General features: G+C 47.0%; 1 protein-coding gene and 1 long non-coding RNA gene across 2 annotated transcripts; one reads left to right on the forward strand and one right to left on the reverse strand.

Moving 5' to 3' along the window:
• Nucleotides 1–224: 224 nt before the first annotated feature.
• NFKBIE (NFKB inhibitor epsilon) lies at nt 225–10799 on the reverse strand. Its single transcript, XM_001367590.5, has 6 exons — nt 10073–10799; nt 7205–7307; nt 2902–3124; nt 2226–2314; nt 1644–1883; nt 225–1027 (listed from the first exon to the last, which is right to left on the reverse strand). Exons 1-6 carry the CDS (start codon nt 10432–10434, stop codon nt 962–964), a joined length of 1083 nt encoding a protein of 360 aa, XP_001367627.2. The 5' UTR covers nt 10435–10799; the 3' UTR covers nt 225–961.
• On the forward strand, nt 3345–15493 carry LOC103106724 (uncharacterized). Its single transcript, XR_462543.3, has 5 exons — nt 3345–3725; nt 3972–4072; nt 4408–4518; nt 7645–7716; nt 7804–15493. It is a non-coding gene; the product is annotated as an uncharacterized LOC103106724 (long non-coding RNA).
• The last annotated feature ends 3183 nt before the right edge of the window (nt 15494–18676 follow it).

Below are 18676 nucleotides of genomic sequence, written 5' to 3' on the forward strand. Positions count from 1 at the left end.
TGGGGGAGAAGAGACTGGGGGGAGAGTGGAAAGGGCTGGCCAGCTGATTATTGGGTTCAGTTGTATGGTCACAGGTCAGAGATTTTTTTGAGCTGGAAAGGATCTTAGATGGTATCTAGTAAAACCCTTTCAATTTGACAGATGAAGAAACAGCACCATTGCCAAGTAAGAACCTGCATTTGAACACAAACTAGGTTCCCCTGGCCCCAAAGACACTATGACACTCCCTCAATCTTTTTTTTAATTTCCTTTTTCTCTCTGGGATTACTCCCTAAGCCTTTTTGCCCTATCACCTGATTTATTGAGAAGGTACTTTTAAAAATCTAGAGAAAGAGATGTGGGAAAAACACTCTGCCTTTTTAGTGTCATGCCATTCTCCTTCCTCAAAACATAGTCCAGGCTTCACAGAAGTCCTTTAAACAACTACTTGCTGCTATCCTTGGTGTCCACAAGGACAAGATGAGGATTTCCTACAGGACAAAGTCCTGTAGATGCTTCTTCATCCTCTTCCCTCAGTCACTTGTTTCAGGCTTGCTCTAGAAGTGTTCCCAGTGATACCCAGGGCTCCAGATCCCCAGAGAATCACAGCATGGGTAGAGCTTCTGGTTCCATATTTGTAAAGGGGATAGGGGAGACCCCTGCTGTTGTAAGCATCTCGATACTCCTTCCTGTGACAACTGAGTCTAAGAAAGTTGATTTCCTCCCAAACAAATTGCCTTTGTGGTGTAGTTTCTGTGTCTGCTCCTTGGGATTCTGGGTCCTCTCGGCATTTCTCTGCCCAGCCACAATCTCTCAGAGAGGTCCTCGTGCCCATGCCGACCCCCCCTCTTCGATAGGACAAAGAAGACAGACAGATGCCCAGAGGCTCACAGCAGCTCATTGCCCTTGTGAGCTGGAGTCTAGGCAGTGGCCCAGTGAAGGAGGTTGGATTGAGGAAGGAGGCAGTAAGGGCCCAGGCCCTTCAGTCGGTACATAGCAGGGGCTTCCCAGAAATCTTCAGGTCATCAAATGGCAGAAGAGTGAGAGGCTGGAGGGACAGAAGAGAGAGAGGTTATAGAGTTGGAGTAAACAGATTGGGGGGTGGGGGAGGTGGCACAAATGGGTCAAGAATATGGGCTGAAAAGGAGAAGATAGAATTTTCAAAGTCTGGTGGAGTGAACAGAGGAGGCAGCCGTGGCACAATCAGGAAGACCTGAGTTCAAATGTGACCTCAGACACTCGGGCAAGTCAGTTAAGCTCTGATTGCCTGACAAAAGGATCCACTGGAGAAATAAATAGTATCTTTGCTGAGAAAAAACTCCAAGGATTACTATAGTCTACAGGGTCGTGAGGAGTGAGATTTGCCTGGACAAGGACAATGATGGTGGAGTGAGCAGGAATCCAACTCTCCAATTCCACTACTGCAGGGATTATTTGAAAGAAATTAAGGAAACTGGCCTGAAGCCACCCCACCCCCCACCCTCCACCCCCCAGTGGCTCTAATGGGTTCAGGTTTATACAGCAGACTCAGAAGTCCATTAGGGAGTCATCTGGTCCGACCCTTTTGTTTTATGGGGGAGAAATGTGAGGATCCCTCAGAGTGGACCGGAGCAGAGACAAGAACTAGGTCTTCTCACTCCCAGTTCGGGAGGGCCCATCCTTACATTGTCAGCCAGATCCTGTGGGGTCTCATCCTCAATGTTCCGGAGAAAGGAGTCCGCCCCGGCCTGGCACAGAGTGGCGACGATGCCCGACAGATGGCGCCCAGTAGCGAGGTGGAGGGGGGTACAGCCATTGTGCATTCGGGCATCCACCCGAGCTCCTGCCCGAAGCAGGAACCGCACCAGTGACCTGTCTTGGGTCTCCACGGCCAGGTGAAGGGCTGTCTTCCCGCTGGTGCCTTCCTGAGGGGGGTTACAGACATCATTGATCAGTCAGTCAGTCTACTCATACTTATTAAACATTTACTATGGACAAAGCACAGAGAAATCACATTAAAAGGCAATCTCTGCCCTCGAGGAGCCCACATTCTAAAGGGGGAAGACACCTAAGAGGAAGGGGTGGTAGAAAGAGTCTGGAGGGCAGCCGGGACAGGGACTTGTTAGGCACAAGCCTCATCTGCCTCAGTCTTCTGGGGGAGGGGGCTCTGCTCCCTGCTCTGGCGCCCTCCTAGGAGTCACTGAGGAAAGAGGCAGCTCTCTGACTCCCATGGACGCTTGGACTCAAGGACACAGGCTTTTCCTCACCTGGATGTCAATGTCCGCCCCATTTTGGAGCAGCAATTCCATCAGCATACGATTTCTCTGCAACGTAGCAAGGTGTAGGCAGGCCAAGCCTGGGAAGGAAGGAAGGGAAGAGGGCAGACAAGATTATCACCCCAATCATGTTAGGAGCTCATATAGGCGTTAGGAGCTCATATAGGCGATAATCAGAACAACTACAGCAATAATTATGCTTTAATTTTTTTAAACCCTTACATTCTGTCTTAGAATTGATACTATGTATTGCAGAAGAGCCATAAGGAACAATTAAAAAAATTTTCTTTTTAATTTTAAAAAAGAAGATCCATAAGGACCAGGCAATGGGATTCAAGTGACTTGTCTAGGATCACACAGTTAAGAAGTGTTTGAGGCCAGATTCAAACCCAAGATCTGCCCTTGGCTTTAAGGTTTACAAAATACTTTACTTATATTATTTTGTTCCTATAATAACAGTGTGAAGTAGGTTTATTATCCTCATTTTACAGATGAGGAAACTGAGGCTGAGGGAGGTTAAAGTGACATGGTTAGTGAGGGTCTGGAACCCAAGAATTCCTGCCTTCAGATCCAGCCCCAGGAGTTTTTGGGTCCTCCCCATCTGATCTCCCATCACAAGTGAGGAACCTCCCCATCCCCACCATCAATGGCAGATGCATCTCCCCACCTTGCCAGTTCTGCAGCAGAAGCTCTGGATGGTGCTGCTGACTCCGGCCTCGGTCAGGGGGAGCCTCCAAGAGATACCGGGCACAGTCCAGGTGCTGGTGCTGACAGGCCAGGTGCAGGGCTGTGTCCCCATGCCTGTCCTGCAGCGTCCGGCTTGCCCCTCTCTGCACGAGGGCCCGGACTGTGCCGGGCTGGTCCAGATACACGGCCAGGTGCAGGGCTGTCTGCAGGCACCAGATTTGGGAAAGAGAAGATGGGGGAGATGAAGGTTATTCTCTTTATTCCCCTGCCTCTGGGGGATGCTTTAATCCTCTACCTTCTCCCTGGCTATCCTCAGAGGCCAGGCTATTAGGAAGAGCCTGATGGTCAAAACAGAGCATGGGGGGTGGGGGTGGGGGTGGGAATGGCTCGGGCTGCCTCTGCTCCAGAAGCATCATCAGCATCTTACTTATGGGATGTCCCCTGGAAAGAGGGACAGGGACAAAGAGATACACATCCCTGTAGGCCCCTGACCTCAGGGTAATTTCACTCCTGCCCAATCCTTTAAGGGACCCCATTTGAGCTTTTCTTGGCAGAGATACGAGTGGTTTCCCATTTCCTTCTCCAGCTCATTTGACAGATGAGGAAACGGAGGCAAACAGAATGGAGTATCTTGGCTAAAATCTTGCCATTTTCTTCTCCAGCTCATTTGACAGATGAAGAAACTGAGCCAAATAAGATCGAGTTTCTTGGCCAAGATATTGCTATTTCCTTCTCTAGCTCATTTGACAGATGAAAAAACTGAGCCAAACAGAATGAAGTGACTTATCCAGGGTCACCCAGCTAGTAAGCTATTTGGGGTTTTCTTTACTTTTTAATTTCATTTAATTAATTAATTAAGAATATTTTTCCATGGTTATAAGATTCATGTTCTTTCCCTTCCTCCCCCCCCCCCATAGCCAACATGCAATTCCACTGGGTTTTACATGTGTCATTGATCAAGACCTATTTCCATATTATTAATATTTATAATAGAGTGATCATTTAGAGTCTACTTCCTCAATCATATCCTATTTGGGGTTTTCTTGACAGAGATCCTGGATTGGTCTGCCATTTCCTTCTCCAACTCAGGAAACTGAAGCAGGAAGGGTGAAGTGACTTGCCCAGAGTTACACAGCAAAGATACTGCAATGGTTTGCCATTTCCTTCTCCAGCCCATTTGACAGATGAGGAAACTGAGGCAGATAGGGTGAAGTGACTTGCCCAGGGTCACCCAGCTAGGAAGTGTCTGAGACCAGATTTGAACTCGGGAAGATGAGTCTTCCTGATCCCAGCGCAGTTGCTCTGAGCCACCTAGCTGCTCTATATACATGTTTGCTATTATTACTGAGGATGGGGGAGCCCATCTGTGTAACACAAACACACAGCTGAGAGGTGTAAGCAGGCAGGGCCCAGGTAGGAAGGGATTGGAGGGCTCTGGGCCAGAAGCCCCGGAGGTAGCCTAATTATAATTATCTCGACTTTATAGATAGGTTCCTGACGCTCAAACTCAGAGAAAAGAAGCTCTGAAGGGTCTGAGTCTGCATATTGTACCAGACAGCCCTGCTCTGAGGCCTCATCTCAGCCTCCAGCCTCAAAGGTGAGTGAGCAGAAGATGTGGGGACTCTCACTCCTGGGGGTGGGGGGTGGGATTTCCCTCCCTAGGGATGGCCAGGGAAACAGGGTTGGAGGGAGAGCAGGCCACCCTGGCATGACCAGAGCAGAAGCAACCCATTCCCCAAAAGGCAGCCAGCCACCCTGATATTCCTGAATTCTAAATCGGACACTATGTCCCTCACTCCCCTGCTCAAGAAGCTTCAGGGGCTCCCCTCTTCCCTTTGAGGTAGGTTAATACAGACCTCTTTGTGTGACTTTTAATTCACTTCACACGGGCTCTAACTGACCTTCAAAAAATTTTTTTTTTCAATTTTGGATTTATTTGGCCAACCTTTCCTAGGTCATGGCATAGGATTTCCTTCAAAAGCCAAACTACCTCTTTGCAGTCACCCATCATCTCCGTGCCTTTGACCAAGCTGTCACCCTGAATTTGAGATGTATACCTTCCTCATATCACTCTCCTTCTTACAAAACTCCCTTGTTGTTGTTAGGTCATTCAGTCAGGTCCTGTAGATCATTCTATCTATGAAATTTTCTTCACAAAGATACTGTGCCATTTCCTTCTCCAACCAATTAAGGCAAACAGTTTAAATGACTTGCCCAGGGTGACATGGCTAATAAATGTCTGAGGCTGGATTTGAACTCGGGTCTTTTTGACTATAGGTCTGGAGTTCTATCCACTAAACCATGTAGCCAATTCTTAGGCAAACCGAAGGTCTCACAGTTAATAATATATAATATATTAATACATTATAATAATTAATAATTATATAATAATTAATATATAATAATAAAAATCCAGAGTCCTGATTTGAACCCAAGTCTTCCTGACTCCAGACCTAGTACTCTATCCACTAAGCCATCTAGCTGCCTCATAAAATAAGGAATAAATCCTCATAAAATCCCTAACTTCCTTTAGAGCTCTGTTTAAATGCTACCTTCTACAAGAAACCTACCCTGATTTCTACCCTCAATCACCTCCTCCCTGTGCCTTCCTCACTCCCAGATACTAATGACCTCCTCAGAGAAATCACTTTATGTGTTTTATATATCTGCTTTTCTACATACAAGAGGTCACTGTAGCCTTGTAAATACAAAACCAGACTCGGAGCCAGTAAGGCCTAGTTTCCTACCCTGCCTCAGAGACTTACCAGTTCTATAACCCTGGGCAAGTTGTGACCATCTGGGCCAGTTTCCCCATCTGTAATATGGGGATAACCATAGCACCTCTCTCCCAAGGATTGTTATGAGGATCAAATGAATTAAAATGGAAAATGTTTTGCCTCCAACCACATGGGCCATGCTACCAAGACAAGGCAGTTCTACAAGGTGCAGAGGAGATGTTCTATCATTTCTTTCTCTCTCCTTCCTCTTTCTCTTCTCCTTCCCTTCCTCCCTCTCTCTCTCCCTCTTTCCTCTATTTCTCTTCTCCTTCCCTCCCTCTTCTCTTTCCCCTTCTTTTCCCTCTCCCTCTCTACCCCTCCTTCCCCCTCTATTTCTCTCTCCCCCTCTTTTCCCTCTCCCTCTCTTCCCCTCCTTCCCCCTCTATTTCTCTCTGTCTCTCTCCCTCTCTTTTCCCTCTCCCTCTCTTCCCCTCCTTCCCCCTCTATTTCTCTCTCTGTCTCTCTCCCCCTCTTTTCCCTCTCCCTCTCTTCCCCTCCTTCCCCCTCTATTTCTCTCTCTGTCTCTCTCCCCCTCTTTTCCCTCTCCCTCTCTTCCCCTCCTTCCCCCTCTATTTCTCTCTCTGTCTCTCTCCCTCTCTTTTCCCTCTCCCTCTCTTCCCCTCCTTCCCCCTCTATTTCTCTCTGTCTCTCTCCCCCTCTTTTCCCTCTCCCTCTCTTCCCCCCTCGATTTCTCTCTCTGTCTCTCTCCCCCTCTTTTCCCTCTCCCTCTCTTCCCCTCCTTCCCCCTCTATTTCTCTCTCTGTCTCTCTCCCTCTCTTTTCCCTCTCCCTCTCTTCCCCTCCTTCCCCCTCTATTTCTCTCTGTCTCTCTCCCCCTCTTCCTCTCTTCCCCTCCTTCCCCCTCTATTTCTCTCTGTCTCTCTTCCTCTCTTTTCCCACTCCCTCTCTTCCCCCCTCGATTTCTCTCTCTGTGTCTCTCTCCTTCCCCCTTCTCCTTTCTATGTATCTTTCTCTGCCTCTCTTATTCCTTCTTTCTCTTTCCTCCTCCCTCTCCTTTCTCCCTCATTCTCTCTCTGTCTCTCTTTTCCCCCTTTACCTTCTGTCTTAGAAACAATACTAAGTATCCCTTCCAAGGCAGAAGAGTGGCAAGGGCTAGGCAACTGGGGTTAAGTGACTTGTCCAGGGTCGCCCAGTTGGTTAGGAAGTGTCCAGATTGAACCCTAGGACCCTCCCATCTCCACATCTGGCTCTCTATCCACTGAGTCACCAAGCTGCGCGCCCTGTACATATTGTTTCTTCCCAAATGGAATATAATTTCCTTGAGGGAAAAGGCTTGTCTACAATATGGAAAGGAGTCAGGGCTTAAAAATTGCTCACAGAATGAAGAACAATGAGGCAGTGGCCCCAGGCTCTTTGTGGTGGAGGAACCAGTGAGGCTAGCACAGCTGCTCTGTTCAGGGAGTCTGCTGACTAGGGCTAGGAGGGGGAAGGCAGGTAGGGGAGTAGGCAGAGGCCCTGGCACAGTCTTCATGCTCCATCCACTCACCTGAAAGAGGTCATTTTGTATGTCTAGGACTTCCTGGGGCAGCAAAGTAAGGCAAAAGAACAGCACGGTAGGAGCCTCATGGATCACAGCCAGGTGTAACAGCCTAAGGTGAAGAAAGGAGGGGGCAGGAGTATCAGAGTGCCCAGGTTGGGAGGGATGGGAAGAGGTTTTTGGGCTGGGACAGTGTCAAGTGGGTAATCTGTGGAGCAACTATACAACAGGTAGGGATAGGAAGTGAAAGTCTGAGACAGGAAATAGATGGCAGACAATGGATTTCCCCATCCTTAAGGGATTCTGGTAGACTGAGGTCAGGGTAAAGATTGATTTGACTCCCCCCTTAGCCTCCTCTTTGTCCCCACCCTCAAGGTTGCCCCTGTGAGTTAGCTCAGAACCAAAGTGAAAAAGGAAAGGGGGTTTCCAGGATCTATTGCTTCCTTCAGGTTCCTGGTCTCCCCCTGGAAAGAAGGTAGAAGAAACAAGAAAGAAGCCTTCAACTTCCCCCTCCTTCTTCGGTGAGTCCACAGAGACAAGACTCCAGGGACAAGGGGTATGCAATGAGGGAACCTCTTCTCTAAATACAGTGTCTACTCCCAATGCAGGGGCTCCAAGTCTGGGGGTGACTGGTACAGACACTACGTGTCCAAGTGCCCCAGGTGGCAACCTGGCCCTGTTTGCTCATGATTGCCCCTCTCACCCTGGACAACACCAGACCTATGGAGGTGGGAGCAGATGGCCTGTTGGAAGGATCACAGGGTGGTGGTGTAAGTGTTGGCTTAGCCCACCCTCCAACTATGGCAGGGGGCAAGAATGGGGGAGACAGATGGGAGGGAAAGTCCCAAGGTCTGGGGTTTCCCCCCTAACAGCTGGGAAAGGAGAAGTGGAAGGAAGGGGGTGGGGATGGCTCGGACCATAACAGCTGGGGCGGGTGATTGAGGTAGGTGGGTACACAGACAGGCAAGACTGGGGTCAGGGCTCAGACTGCCAACAGGGAGGAAAGGCTGGGGCTGGGGCTGGGACAGTCCTGGGAGGAGGAGCAGGCCTAGCTCTGGAAATCCCCTTTCTGCTCTGGGCTGCGCTCTCTGGGTCACATTCCAGAAGCCACCTCCCTCCTTCCCTCATCTCCTTTCCTCTGACTTCCTCTTTTCCCACTTCTCCCAGCTCCCTTACCCTAGACACCTCTAAGGGGAAGTACCCTACCCGCCCTCCCCTAAGTCTGACAACCCCATTAGGGGAACCCCTCTGGGGAACAAACCCAGAATTCTCAACACCTACTTGCACACTAATCTTCTTATCCTGCCTTCTTTCTTCTCAATGCTTCTGAGAACCCTAGAAGGGGGTCCCAGGCCCTAATCTAGTCATCTAGCCTTGAATCCTATCCTTATTTCTTGGGTTTAATCCCCTTTCTCTAATCTCATGCATATTACCCATACCTTTTGGAACAGTGGAAGTTCTATGTCCTGTGTAATGCTTGAGGGCTAATCTCAAGGATAGGTTTTGGAGGGACTTGGAGCTCCTGGTGAGGCATTACTGAATCTAGACAGGGACAGCCTCAGGCCTAGGCACATGGGGGGGGGGGAGCTCAGGCTAAGATCAAGTAGGATCTCTCAATCCTCAAATTTTTCTCTAGCATCTGATCTAGAACTCTCCTTTGTACTGATCACAGTCATTACCTTTTCCCTTATTCTTGTAGCTATGTGAGTATATTTTGCTGCTTGCTCCCACTCACCCTGCTCTAGGGCTGGACTGTGACCCTCAGAATCTAGCAAGGTGCTATGCATCTAGCAGGCACTTAATGGAAGTTTGCTGAGTCTGGAAGTTGGAAGGGGTGAGTCAGGATGCCCAATCCCTACCCCTAGTCAAGCATACTTAATTTTATACCCCAGTCTACAAAGAAGGAATGTTAGGCCTGAAAATTCCCATCTCAAAGAAAGAGGCTGGGGTGAGAACTCCCCCTCCCCCAGATATCTTCCCCTTCCCCCACAGCCAACCAGTTCTCCTTCCTGCCCATTCCCACCAGACCATCCCACATACAAAGCTTCTAAACCCATGCAGCACCTGGACTTGACAGAAAGGGGTTTGGGGGTGGGAGGGAGAGTGCAGAAGACTGATCTCATCCCTGACTTCCCCTTTCTCAACCTAGGAAGAGGTGGCTGTAATAAGGCTAGACCTTGCCCTCAGTCTATCTGATTGGGTCCCCCTGCTCCTTTACACACACACTTCAGCCTTGATCTTTGCCCTGCAGGGGCCTGGATCCCCTCTCAATCTCCCTAGGCCCAGCCCCTCTCCCCCCAGGACGTGGAGACTCCTGCTTCTATGATTTTTTTCTCCCTGTCCCCTCATTCCGATCCTGGGAAGCTTTACTTCCTGGGACTGAGGTGTCTAGAGTTGGGGGAAGGGAATAATTAATTCTGGCTCTGAACGGGGACTCCTCCCTTTTACCCCCTCCTCAGTCCAGAGAGAACCAGGTAAACTGGTTTATTCTTATTCTTAAATGGTAGGGCATTATTATCAGCAAAGTTATTCACGAGGCGCCGTCAGAGAAATTGTTCATCAGCCTAGGGAGAAGCAGACACTGGCCGGCCAGTTCAGCCTGATCTTCCCCACTCTTAACCCAGGGACACCCATGGAGCAGTCATGGCAGGTTCTAAGATCTGGGTTGGAAGTAGAGAGTTGAGAAGGCTTAAGTCTAGGGGCAATAGCTATACCAACGGGCCTTGGGGATAGTCAACCCTCTCCCCATTCTTTCCCCCTTCGGAGAGGCTCTTTGGAGCACCAGGCTGTCCCGTTAGGAGACGACCTCACTCAGGAGCCTCCTGGTGTTCAGCCAAAGGGGGGAGAGGGCTCGGGCCATCAGGTTTGTAGACTCACGTGTCTCCATCCTCGGAGATGTAGGTAAGCGCCTCCAGCTGCTGCTGCCCAAGCACTCCCACCCGGGCCTCGGACACGCGGGGTTCCCCACCCTCGACGGCCTCGGGGCTCCCCAGCGGGGGCAGAGGCTCGGTGAGCGAAGACGAGCCGTAGGCGGAGTCCATCCGCTCCCCATCTTCCTCCTTCAGGTCCTCCTTGGTCCCTGGGGGGGCCCGAGTCCCAGTCCTAGGCAGGGGGCCGCCGTCTGAGGGCCCCAAGGTCAGGGCCGGCTCGGGCAGGGAGCGCAGCGAGCGCCAGGACTCGATGCCCGAGTCGTACTGGCCCTCGTCCGGCTCATCCGGCCCCTTCCCAGGCTCCGACATAGCCCGCGCCCCTGCGCCTTACTGTGCTCCCTCTCCGAATGCAGCGAGGCGTTCCCCGGGCTCACTCAGACGCTGCTGGGCTTGGGCTCCCTGGGGCGTAGGGCCCGGATGCTTCCCGAGGCCTCCTTCTCAGCTTTCGGGCTTTGCCGTTGCAAGGGAAGCCTACAACGCCGAAGAAGTGAGCCTTTTTCCGCGTCCTCTGAGGCTTCGCGAAGGTTGGGGGATGCTGGCCTCCAGACTGGATGCGCTGAGCATGAACAAGGACAGCGGGATGGCGGCGGCGAAGGCTCCGAGGCTGGGGATACCTTCGTTTTCCCTTTCCTGCTTCTGAGACAGCCGGCTCCGGCCCCAGCTCCGCCCCCAATAGACTCATTGGCAGTAACCCGGACCTGAGAATGCGGCCCGGGACGCCCCGCCCCAGCAACGCCCCGCCCCAGGTACGCCCCACCCTGTGGCCCTCCCCGTTCCACTTCGACTCCGCCCTCGGGACCCTCGGCGCCCAGAAACACCCTGCAGAAGAATGGCTTGACTCCCGGGAGGGAACACCCTGGGTACACCTAGGCTCCTAGGAACACCCTGTCCCAAGCAACACAGCATAAGATAATAAATATTTATCAAGCAACTTCTCTCTGGGCTGCGAGACCTAGAGTGATGGGGTCCCTTCTCCTTGAGCTCGCGCAAGCTCACTGGGGGGAAGGGATTGTGTCATTCTTTGTACTTGTGTCCCCAGCGCCTAGCACAGTGCCTGGCCCAGAACACATAGCTCGCTAAATGCTCGTTGAGAGATGATAGAGAGGAAAATAAAGACATCAGCGCAAATAGTAAGGACTGTGGTATTCCAATAAATCTATCCCCGTTCTCAACAGATGAGCACAGTCCATCAAACCAGGTGGAAATGATCTAGATTCCCCAGAAGCCGGGAAGATCAACTCCCTTTCCCGGGAATGACTCTGGTCTCCTGTCTTCTCCAGTAGGTCCTTCACCCGAGGGGATAGGTACCCTAATCTTCCCTCCTCTGAAGGCTTTATTATACCCTCCCGAGGATACCCTGGACAGAGACAGTTTACCACATAAGGGTATTTGCTCTGAGTCCCCAGCTTGGAGGGGCAATAATCTTCATTTCATATTGAAGGTTGTCTTGCAAGTAATTAATCGTCTCTGGAGAACATCACTGGTGATTGCGTTGTACTAAACTTGTTTTTGATACACTCCAGAACCTGGGTCCTTTTATTCATTCCCTGGACAAATTTCATTAAATATCTGTGTGCAGAGCACTGTGCTCAGAGATGGAGGAGACACAAAGATTAGATAAAAGGAGTCCCTGACCTCTCAGACTACATTGATTTACTTATGGTAAAGGTCCTCCCACTGCAAGGAACAAACAAAGCTCCTTCCTTTCCTCAGTCCAAAGTGAGAGCTTCAGAATGGTTCTCCTTAGCTTTTCCTTTGTCAACCCCCTTTTCCTGTCTCTTTTGTTCCTTCTCTAGTCTGTTACTTTTGAGGCTTGTGGACGGGAATCTAGTGGGAGGTAGGGGAAAACTTGTGCTTTAGACAACAGTTCTCAAAATAGTGTTCCTAAGGGGATGCCCCCAATATACTCCTTTGGGACTTCTTCCCCCAGTATCACGGGTTTGTATTTGCCTGTATTTTCCTGAGGTGCATATTTTTTTCCTGGTTGACATGTCTCTATATAAATAAGCATAAAAACGAACTATTTAGAAACTGTGATATATTTGAATGAAGATATGTGAGAAGAAAACCCCAACGTACTCCTATGGAGGTTGGAAATCCACAGATGTTATACATATCTTTTGCATTGCACATATTTTTGTACCTTCTTGATGTATCTATGTTATGTTGAAGTTTTTCTTCCTCTCAAAAATGAACAAATATATAAAAAACCCAATACAATTTGTCATATGGGATACTATAGCAATATAAAAAATATAAAAATTATTTTAAAAAAACTGTAATATTTATATCTCCAAAGAAAGAGACCTCCTTAAGATGTTTTTAAATAAATTCTCAAAGAGACGCTCCTGAAGAAACTGAGGCTCTGAGATAGGGTTTTATTAGGTTAAGAAATCAAGGTAATATCTAAGAAGGTGGTACTACTTCCTCCTCATTGTGAATCCAGGAGATCCCTTTCTGGTTCCTGTGAGAAGGCTGACCCAGAAGAAGACAACAGAGGAGTGTTGGTGGGCCATACTTTCTCACTCCAAGGCAGATACTCATCCTGTAGTAGGGTCTACTTGTCGCTGAAGAGCCCCTTTCCTCAGCTACTTCCCCCATACTATTATCCTAGTCCATATCAGTCCTTCTCTGCCCTCTGAAACCCACTATTATATTTCACACTTTTCATTTTATCCTAGATATTTACTTTCTTTTTAAAAAATATTTCTCCCATCACCTGATGTTCACTAAAACCAAGCCTCCTCATTTAGCAAATTTATCTTTTGATATTTTTTATTTTTTCCCAAATTACATGAATATAATTTTTAATATTCATTTTCTGACATTTGGCAATCCATGTTCTTTCTCTACCTCCCACTCCTCCCCCTCCCTAAGAAGGCAGGTGATATGATATAGGTTGTACATATATTATTATAGAAATCATATTTTCATGTTCGTCATACAGTGAAACAAGACACATATTGCTTACACTGATACTCTTTATTTTGGTACCATCTTCATTTCTGAACACATATCTGGTCCCCTCCTTCCCTAGGTCATTCCTTATGACAAAGATTTTTAGGTCCTATCTTTTTTCCTGGAGATAGCTCAATTCCTGATGTCCTCTTCATTGCTGACTGCTTCTTATCTCACATACTTTGACATGTGGGGACAATGGGGAAGTTTGGCATACTCCTTTCTTTCTGCTGCCATTTTTAGACTGTGCCTCTCTCTATCAGCAACCACCTTTAATTTAATTCATTTCACCCAAGGGGCAGAGATATAGAGATCCACACCTAGAGATGGGAGGTCCTGAGTTCAAATTTGTCCTCAGCTTGGGCCAATCACTTAACCCCTGTTGCCTAGCCCTTATTGCTCTCTGCCTTAGTACCAATACACAGTATTGATTCTAAGATAGAAGGTAAAGGGTTTTTAAAAAACAATTTCATCCAGCTAGATTCTTGTTGGAGTCATCTACAGACTGCCATATCACTTTCTTCCTCCTCAAGAAGTTCAGTACCTGGTTCATAGACTTTTCCCCTCACCCCATCCTCTTTAAATACTCTAGCCTCCTACATCCTTAACCTCCTTCACTTCTGCAGCCTCTTTCTCCAGATTACTTCAACTATTCTCAGGAGCAGGACTCAGACCCTTCTCCAAAATGAATTTGTCCCAGGAGCCAGAATTTTTCAACTGTCCTTTAACAGAACTCTCCTGAGTAAGGGACAAGATGAGCCAATGCCTCCCTTCCACCACCCCACCCCCTGCCATTTAACACACTTCTCCAGTTCTCAGCTGTTGTTGTTATTAGTCATGTCCAACTCTTCCTGACCCCTTTTGGTGTTTTCTTGGCAAAAAATCCTGGAGTGGTTTGTCATTTCCTTCTCTGACTCATTTTACAGAGGAGGAAACTGAGGCAAATAGGGTCTGTATGACTTGCCCAGGGCCATACAGCTTAGTGTCTATGGCAGATTTAAATTTAGGTCTTCCTGACTCTAGGCTGAGCACTCTATCCACAAGTCACCTAGCTGCCCCTCCATTCCCAATACTTCTCTTCCATTCTCATCACTTAGATCCAATCCCTGAGACTCAATATCACCCCCCAAACTCTAGCTTTTAATCTCATCTCAGCACTTAGTCCCTATTGCCCCAGCATTTATGTCATGCCTTTAGATCCTGGTTCTGTTCCAGCATTTAGCATTCCACTATCAGCACTCAACCTCCTTTCCTCATCCCTGAAGCAAGGGAAAGTTTAGATTGTTTTTGCTAGAGCTATGATGTTTCTGGATAAGAAATACTTATCCACTTAAGTACTAAAATCTAGTACTAAGTACTAAGTACTAAAAATCAGCTTCTTCCTTTCCTCTTCCTCATCCCTGGGAATTATCCTCTATCTTGCCAACTCCTGACCCAGCTCCTCTTGCATCCACAGTGAAAGGAAAACAATCAAATGTTTACCAAGCACCTATGCTAGCTGATGGAGATGCTAAGTTGATAGCAGTCATTGCCCTCAAGACTCTCACTGGGGAAGATGGTATATATAAATCATATCATATATCTACAAAATTAAAAGCATTTTGTTTTTAAATTTATCTTTATTCCAATAACAAATTTTCACATAAGTTTCTCAAAGTTTCATGATTCATGTTGTATCTTCCCTCTTCTGTCCCCACTTCCAGAGTTGACAAGCAATTCCACTGGGTTTAAAAGCATTTTTGGGGGGAGAACCTTAGTTGTTTTCATTTTACTCTTGCATTGTGGTTCCTCCCCCATCATTTTAATTGGGGACAAAAGGAAGGGATGAATTATGCAAGATATAGAGGGGATTCCCATGGATGAATAAACTAGTGTTGGTGATTTTGGAGATGTTTCCTCATGAAACCAAAGGAAGCTGTGAATGAATGGAGGTCTGGCTCCCTTCAACCCTTTCCTGATGCCATATTCCATGAAGGTTGGGAGAATGGACCCAATCCCATGGGATGGGGAGGGGGAGACAATGAAAGATGACTTTGTATAAATGTACATCTTTTGTTTATTTATTTTAAATTTTTTCCCTCATTATGTGTTGATATAATTTTTAATATTTATTTTCTGACATTTGGCAATCCAGTCTCTCCATCTCTCTCATGCGTTTCTCCTCCCTAAGATGGCAGGTAATATGATATAGCTTGTACATACATTATCACATAATACATATTTCAATGTTTGTCATGTTGTGAAAGAAGAAACATGTTGCCTACACTGGAAAAAAAATTCATGGAGAAAATAAGGTGAAAAATTATGTTTCAATCTGCATTTGGACTTTGCTCCTTTTGTGGTGGTGGACTTCTTTTTTATCCTCATGAGTCCCTTAGAATTTTCTTGGATCGTTGCCTTGTTAATAATAATGCCAATTATTAATGCCAAATATTAATAAAAAATGCCAATAAAGTTGGCATTCACAATTAATCATCATACATTATTGTTATTACTGTGTACAATGTTCTTCTGGTTCTACTCACTTCACTTTGCCTCATTTCATATAAAATTTTTCAGGCTTTTTTGTGATCACCTTGTTATTTCTTCATTTCTCAGGACACAATAGTATTCCATATAAGTGTATACCAGAGCTTGTTCAGCTCTTCCTCAATTGATGAATATTCCTTCAGTTTCCAATTCTTTGCCATCACAAAAAGAGCTGCTATGAATACTTTTGTACAGGTATGTTCTTTCCCCCTATCTTTAGTCTTTTTGAGATACAGATATAGTAGTAGTATTGCTGAATCAAAGGGTAGGAACAGTTTTATGGTCCTTTGGGCAAAGTTCCAGACTGATCTCCAGAATGTTTATATCAATTCACAGCTCCACCAACAGTGTATTAGTCACAATTTTCCTTTATCCCTCCAACATTTATTATTTTCCTTTTTTTTTCAGTGTTAGTAAATATATACCAGAAAATTCTGTTCTCCCTGTTGAGGAGGTATTTGTTTTGTGATAAATCAAGTTATATGTCAGAGTAAAGGCCCAAGTCTTCTGGTGGATAGTAACACATAGGGAAAACAATTTTTAAATCTTGCTTAGGCATGTACAAATGTATTGTCCCAGTTTCATCTTTGTTGTTATTAATAGTTTTCAATTCTATACCATTTTATTATTTGCTAAGCATTTTTGTATACATTATTATTTCATTATGGGATGTTTTTACTACATGACCTCCAAGTTTTAAATCAATGATCTCATTTGATGCTCCAAACAATTTTATGAAATAAATAGTACAAATATTTATTGGTGGGGAAGGTTCTAGACCAGTGATTTCACCAGTGTGGGGAACTCAAGATTTGGGAGCTCTAGCCTCCAAAGCAGATAGATATCATCTTCTGATGAATTCAACTTAGAAAACGTCTAATTCATATTAGTATGCTGAGGGGCAGCTAGATAGCACAATGCCTGAAGTTGGGAGGACCTGGGTTCAAAATCTAGTCTCAGACACTTTCTAGTTGTGCCCCTGGGCAAGTAAGTCTCTTAACCCCTACTGCCTAGCCCTTACTGCTCTTCTGCCTTGGAACTAATATTTAGTATCCATTCTAAGGCAGAAGATAAGGGTTTAAGAAATTTTCGGATGTTGAGAGATTAGATCACTTGCACAAGGTCAAATGGCTTACTGTATTTCAGAGGTAGGATTTGAATCCATATCTTTATGACTCCATAATCTAGCTTTCATTTACTATTCATGAAGCTTGCAAGTATCATTGTATTCATTTTACAGATGAGGAAAATGAGATTTACAGACATTAAGAGACTTGCCCAGTCATACACACATGGAGTGGAAGAGCTGAGACTTCAACCAAGGTGTTTTATTCCAAGATCTTTTTTTCTTTTTATTCTTTTGAATCTGCTCCCAAACACATAAAAACTGTATATGGGAAAATTTAAACATTCCGGAGGCCTCCAGATGTCCTTGGTATCTCAGCAACTGAGACGTAGCAACCCAGGGCTGAAGTGTTACCTTCTTTCCTCCCTCCCTCCCTCCCTCCCTCCCTCCCTCCCTCCCTCCCTTCCTCCCTTCCTTCCTCCCTCCCTCCCTTTCTTCCTCCCTCCCTCCCTTCCTCCCTTCCTTCCTTCCTTCCTCCCTCCCTCCCTCCCTCCCTCTCTTCCTTCCTCCCTTCCTTCCTTCCTTCCTCCCTCCCTCCCTCCCTCCCTCCCTCCCTCCCTCCCTCCCTCCCTTCCTTCCTTCCTTCCTTCCTTCCTTCCTTCCTTCCTTCCTTCCTTCCTTCCTTCCTTCCTTCCTTCCTTCCTTCCTTCCTTCTGAATAGAGGACAAAATCCAGATGTTGGAGCCCTCTGATAGCTCCATCTCTGACCACATGAGGTCAGCATAGAGCCACCCATGGTCTTCTCAGCTCTGGCACCTTGAATCCCTCTAGTCTTTATTAAGTTGAGGGGGTGTCACCTGGGAAGAGGGAAAAGAGGGGACCTTCTTTTCAAGTCACAGTATTAGGAAACACAGTCTGGGGAGAACTCTGGTGCCTCCCACCCAAGCCTCATGCCCAGATATCCAATTTTCCCAGCTCTCTGTACCCTTTCCCTCATTTGTTTTCCAGCCCCTTAATCCCCCCTCATACATACCTCCGCCTACCCCATTTAGCTTCTCTATGAGAAGTATGCCTGTTGTCATGACAACCAGTTGGTCAGCAGGCTCTAGAGGCAGCTCCAACCAGAACCCCCTACCCCATCCTCCTCCTTCTTGAGGCTGTAGGGCTGGGGATTGGGAAAGGCAAAGGAGAGGATATTCTTGTCTTCTAGGCAGGCAGAAGTTAGAGATCAGGAGCTCAGGATGCTTGTCCCCAAGCTCTACCCCAATCCCGGACCCCACTCAAGTGGAGAAGAGAAGACAATAGGGAAGAAGGCAGGTGGAGCTATTACTCATGACAAATATGGAGTGCAAGTATTCCAGAGACTAACATATGAGCTAGCCTAGTCTATGATTAGGGGTCAGAAATGCAATCTTCCTCTCCAGTTAGTCTTGAACAGGCTAGAGTGGATGGAAAGTGGAACAGCAGAAAGTGAGACTGGATGTGAGGAAGGATTTCTTCAGAGGGACTGAGTTAAGGGATATCGGAACAAGGGACCAATGTTAATCTCTTCCCTCTCCCTGGTCCACAGGCTTCCCTCTACTTAGTCTGGGCTGGGGCTAGGCTAAGGATGGGAGGCTGGGTGAATTGAATTTGGCAAGGCCAGAACATTAAGGTGGTCTCAGATTCTAAAAGGCAGCTTCAATGAAAACCTTCTCTCTCTCCCAGGAACCTGGAAAGAGTCATAGAATGTTACAGCTGGGAGGGTTCTAGGAGACCATCTACTTCAACTCTCATTTTACAGATAAAGAAACTGAGTCTCATAGAGGGGAAGTGACTTGTCCAAGATCACTCAGCTCCTGAATCTGAATTTGCACATCATCCAAGTTTTCCTTTTCCAGATGTTGTGCTTTCCACACCACAATACAGCTAGCTCCAGGGGACCAAGAGAGGAAGACTGGGGAGAAAAGGAAAGTGAAGGAAGACCAACTTGAATTGTTTGGATACCACCCCCCTCCC

Source organism: Monodelphis domestica, chromosome 2 (assembly GCF_027887165.1).
Source record: "Monodelphis domestica isolate mMonDom1 chromosome 2, mMonDom1.pri, whole genome shotgun sequence".
Taxonomy (NCBI): domain Eukaryota; kingdom Metazoa; phylum Chordata; class Mammalia; order Didelphimorphia; family Didelphidae; genus Monodelphis; species Monodelphis domestica.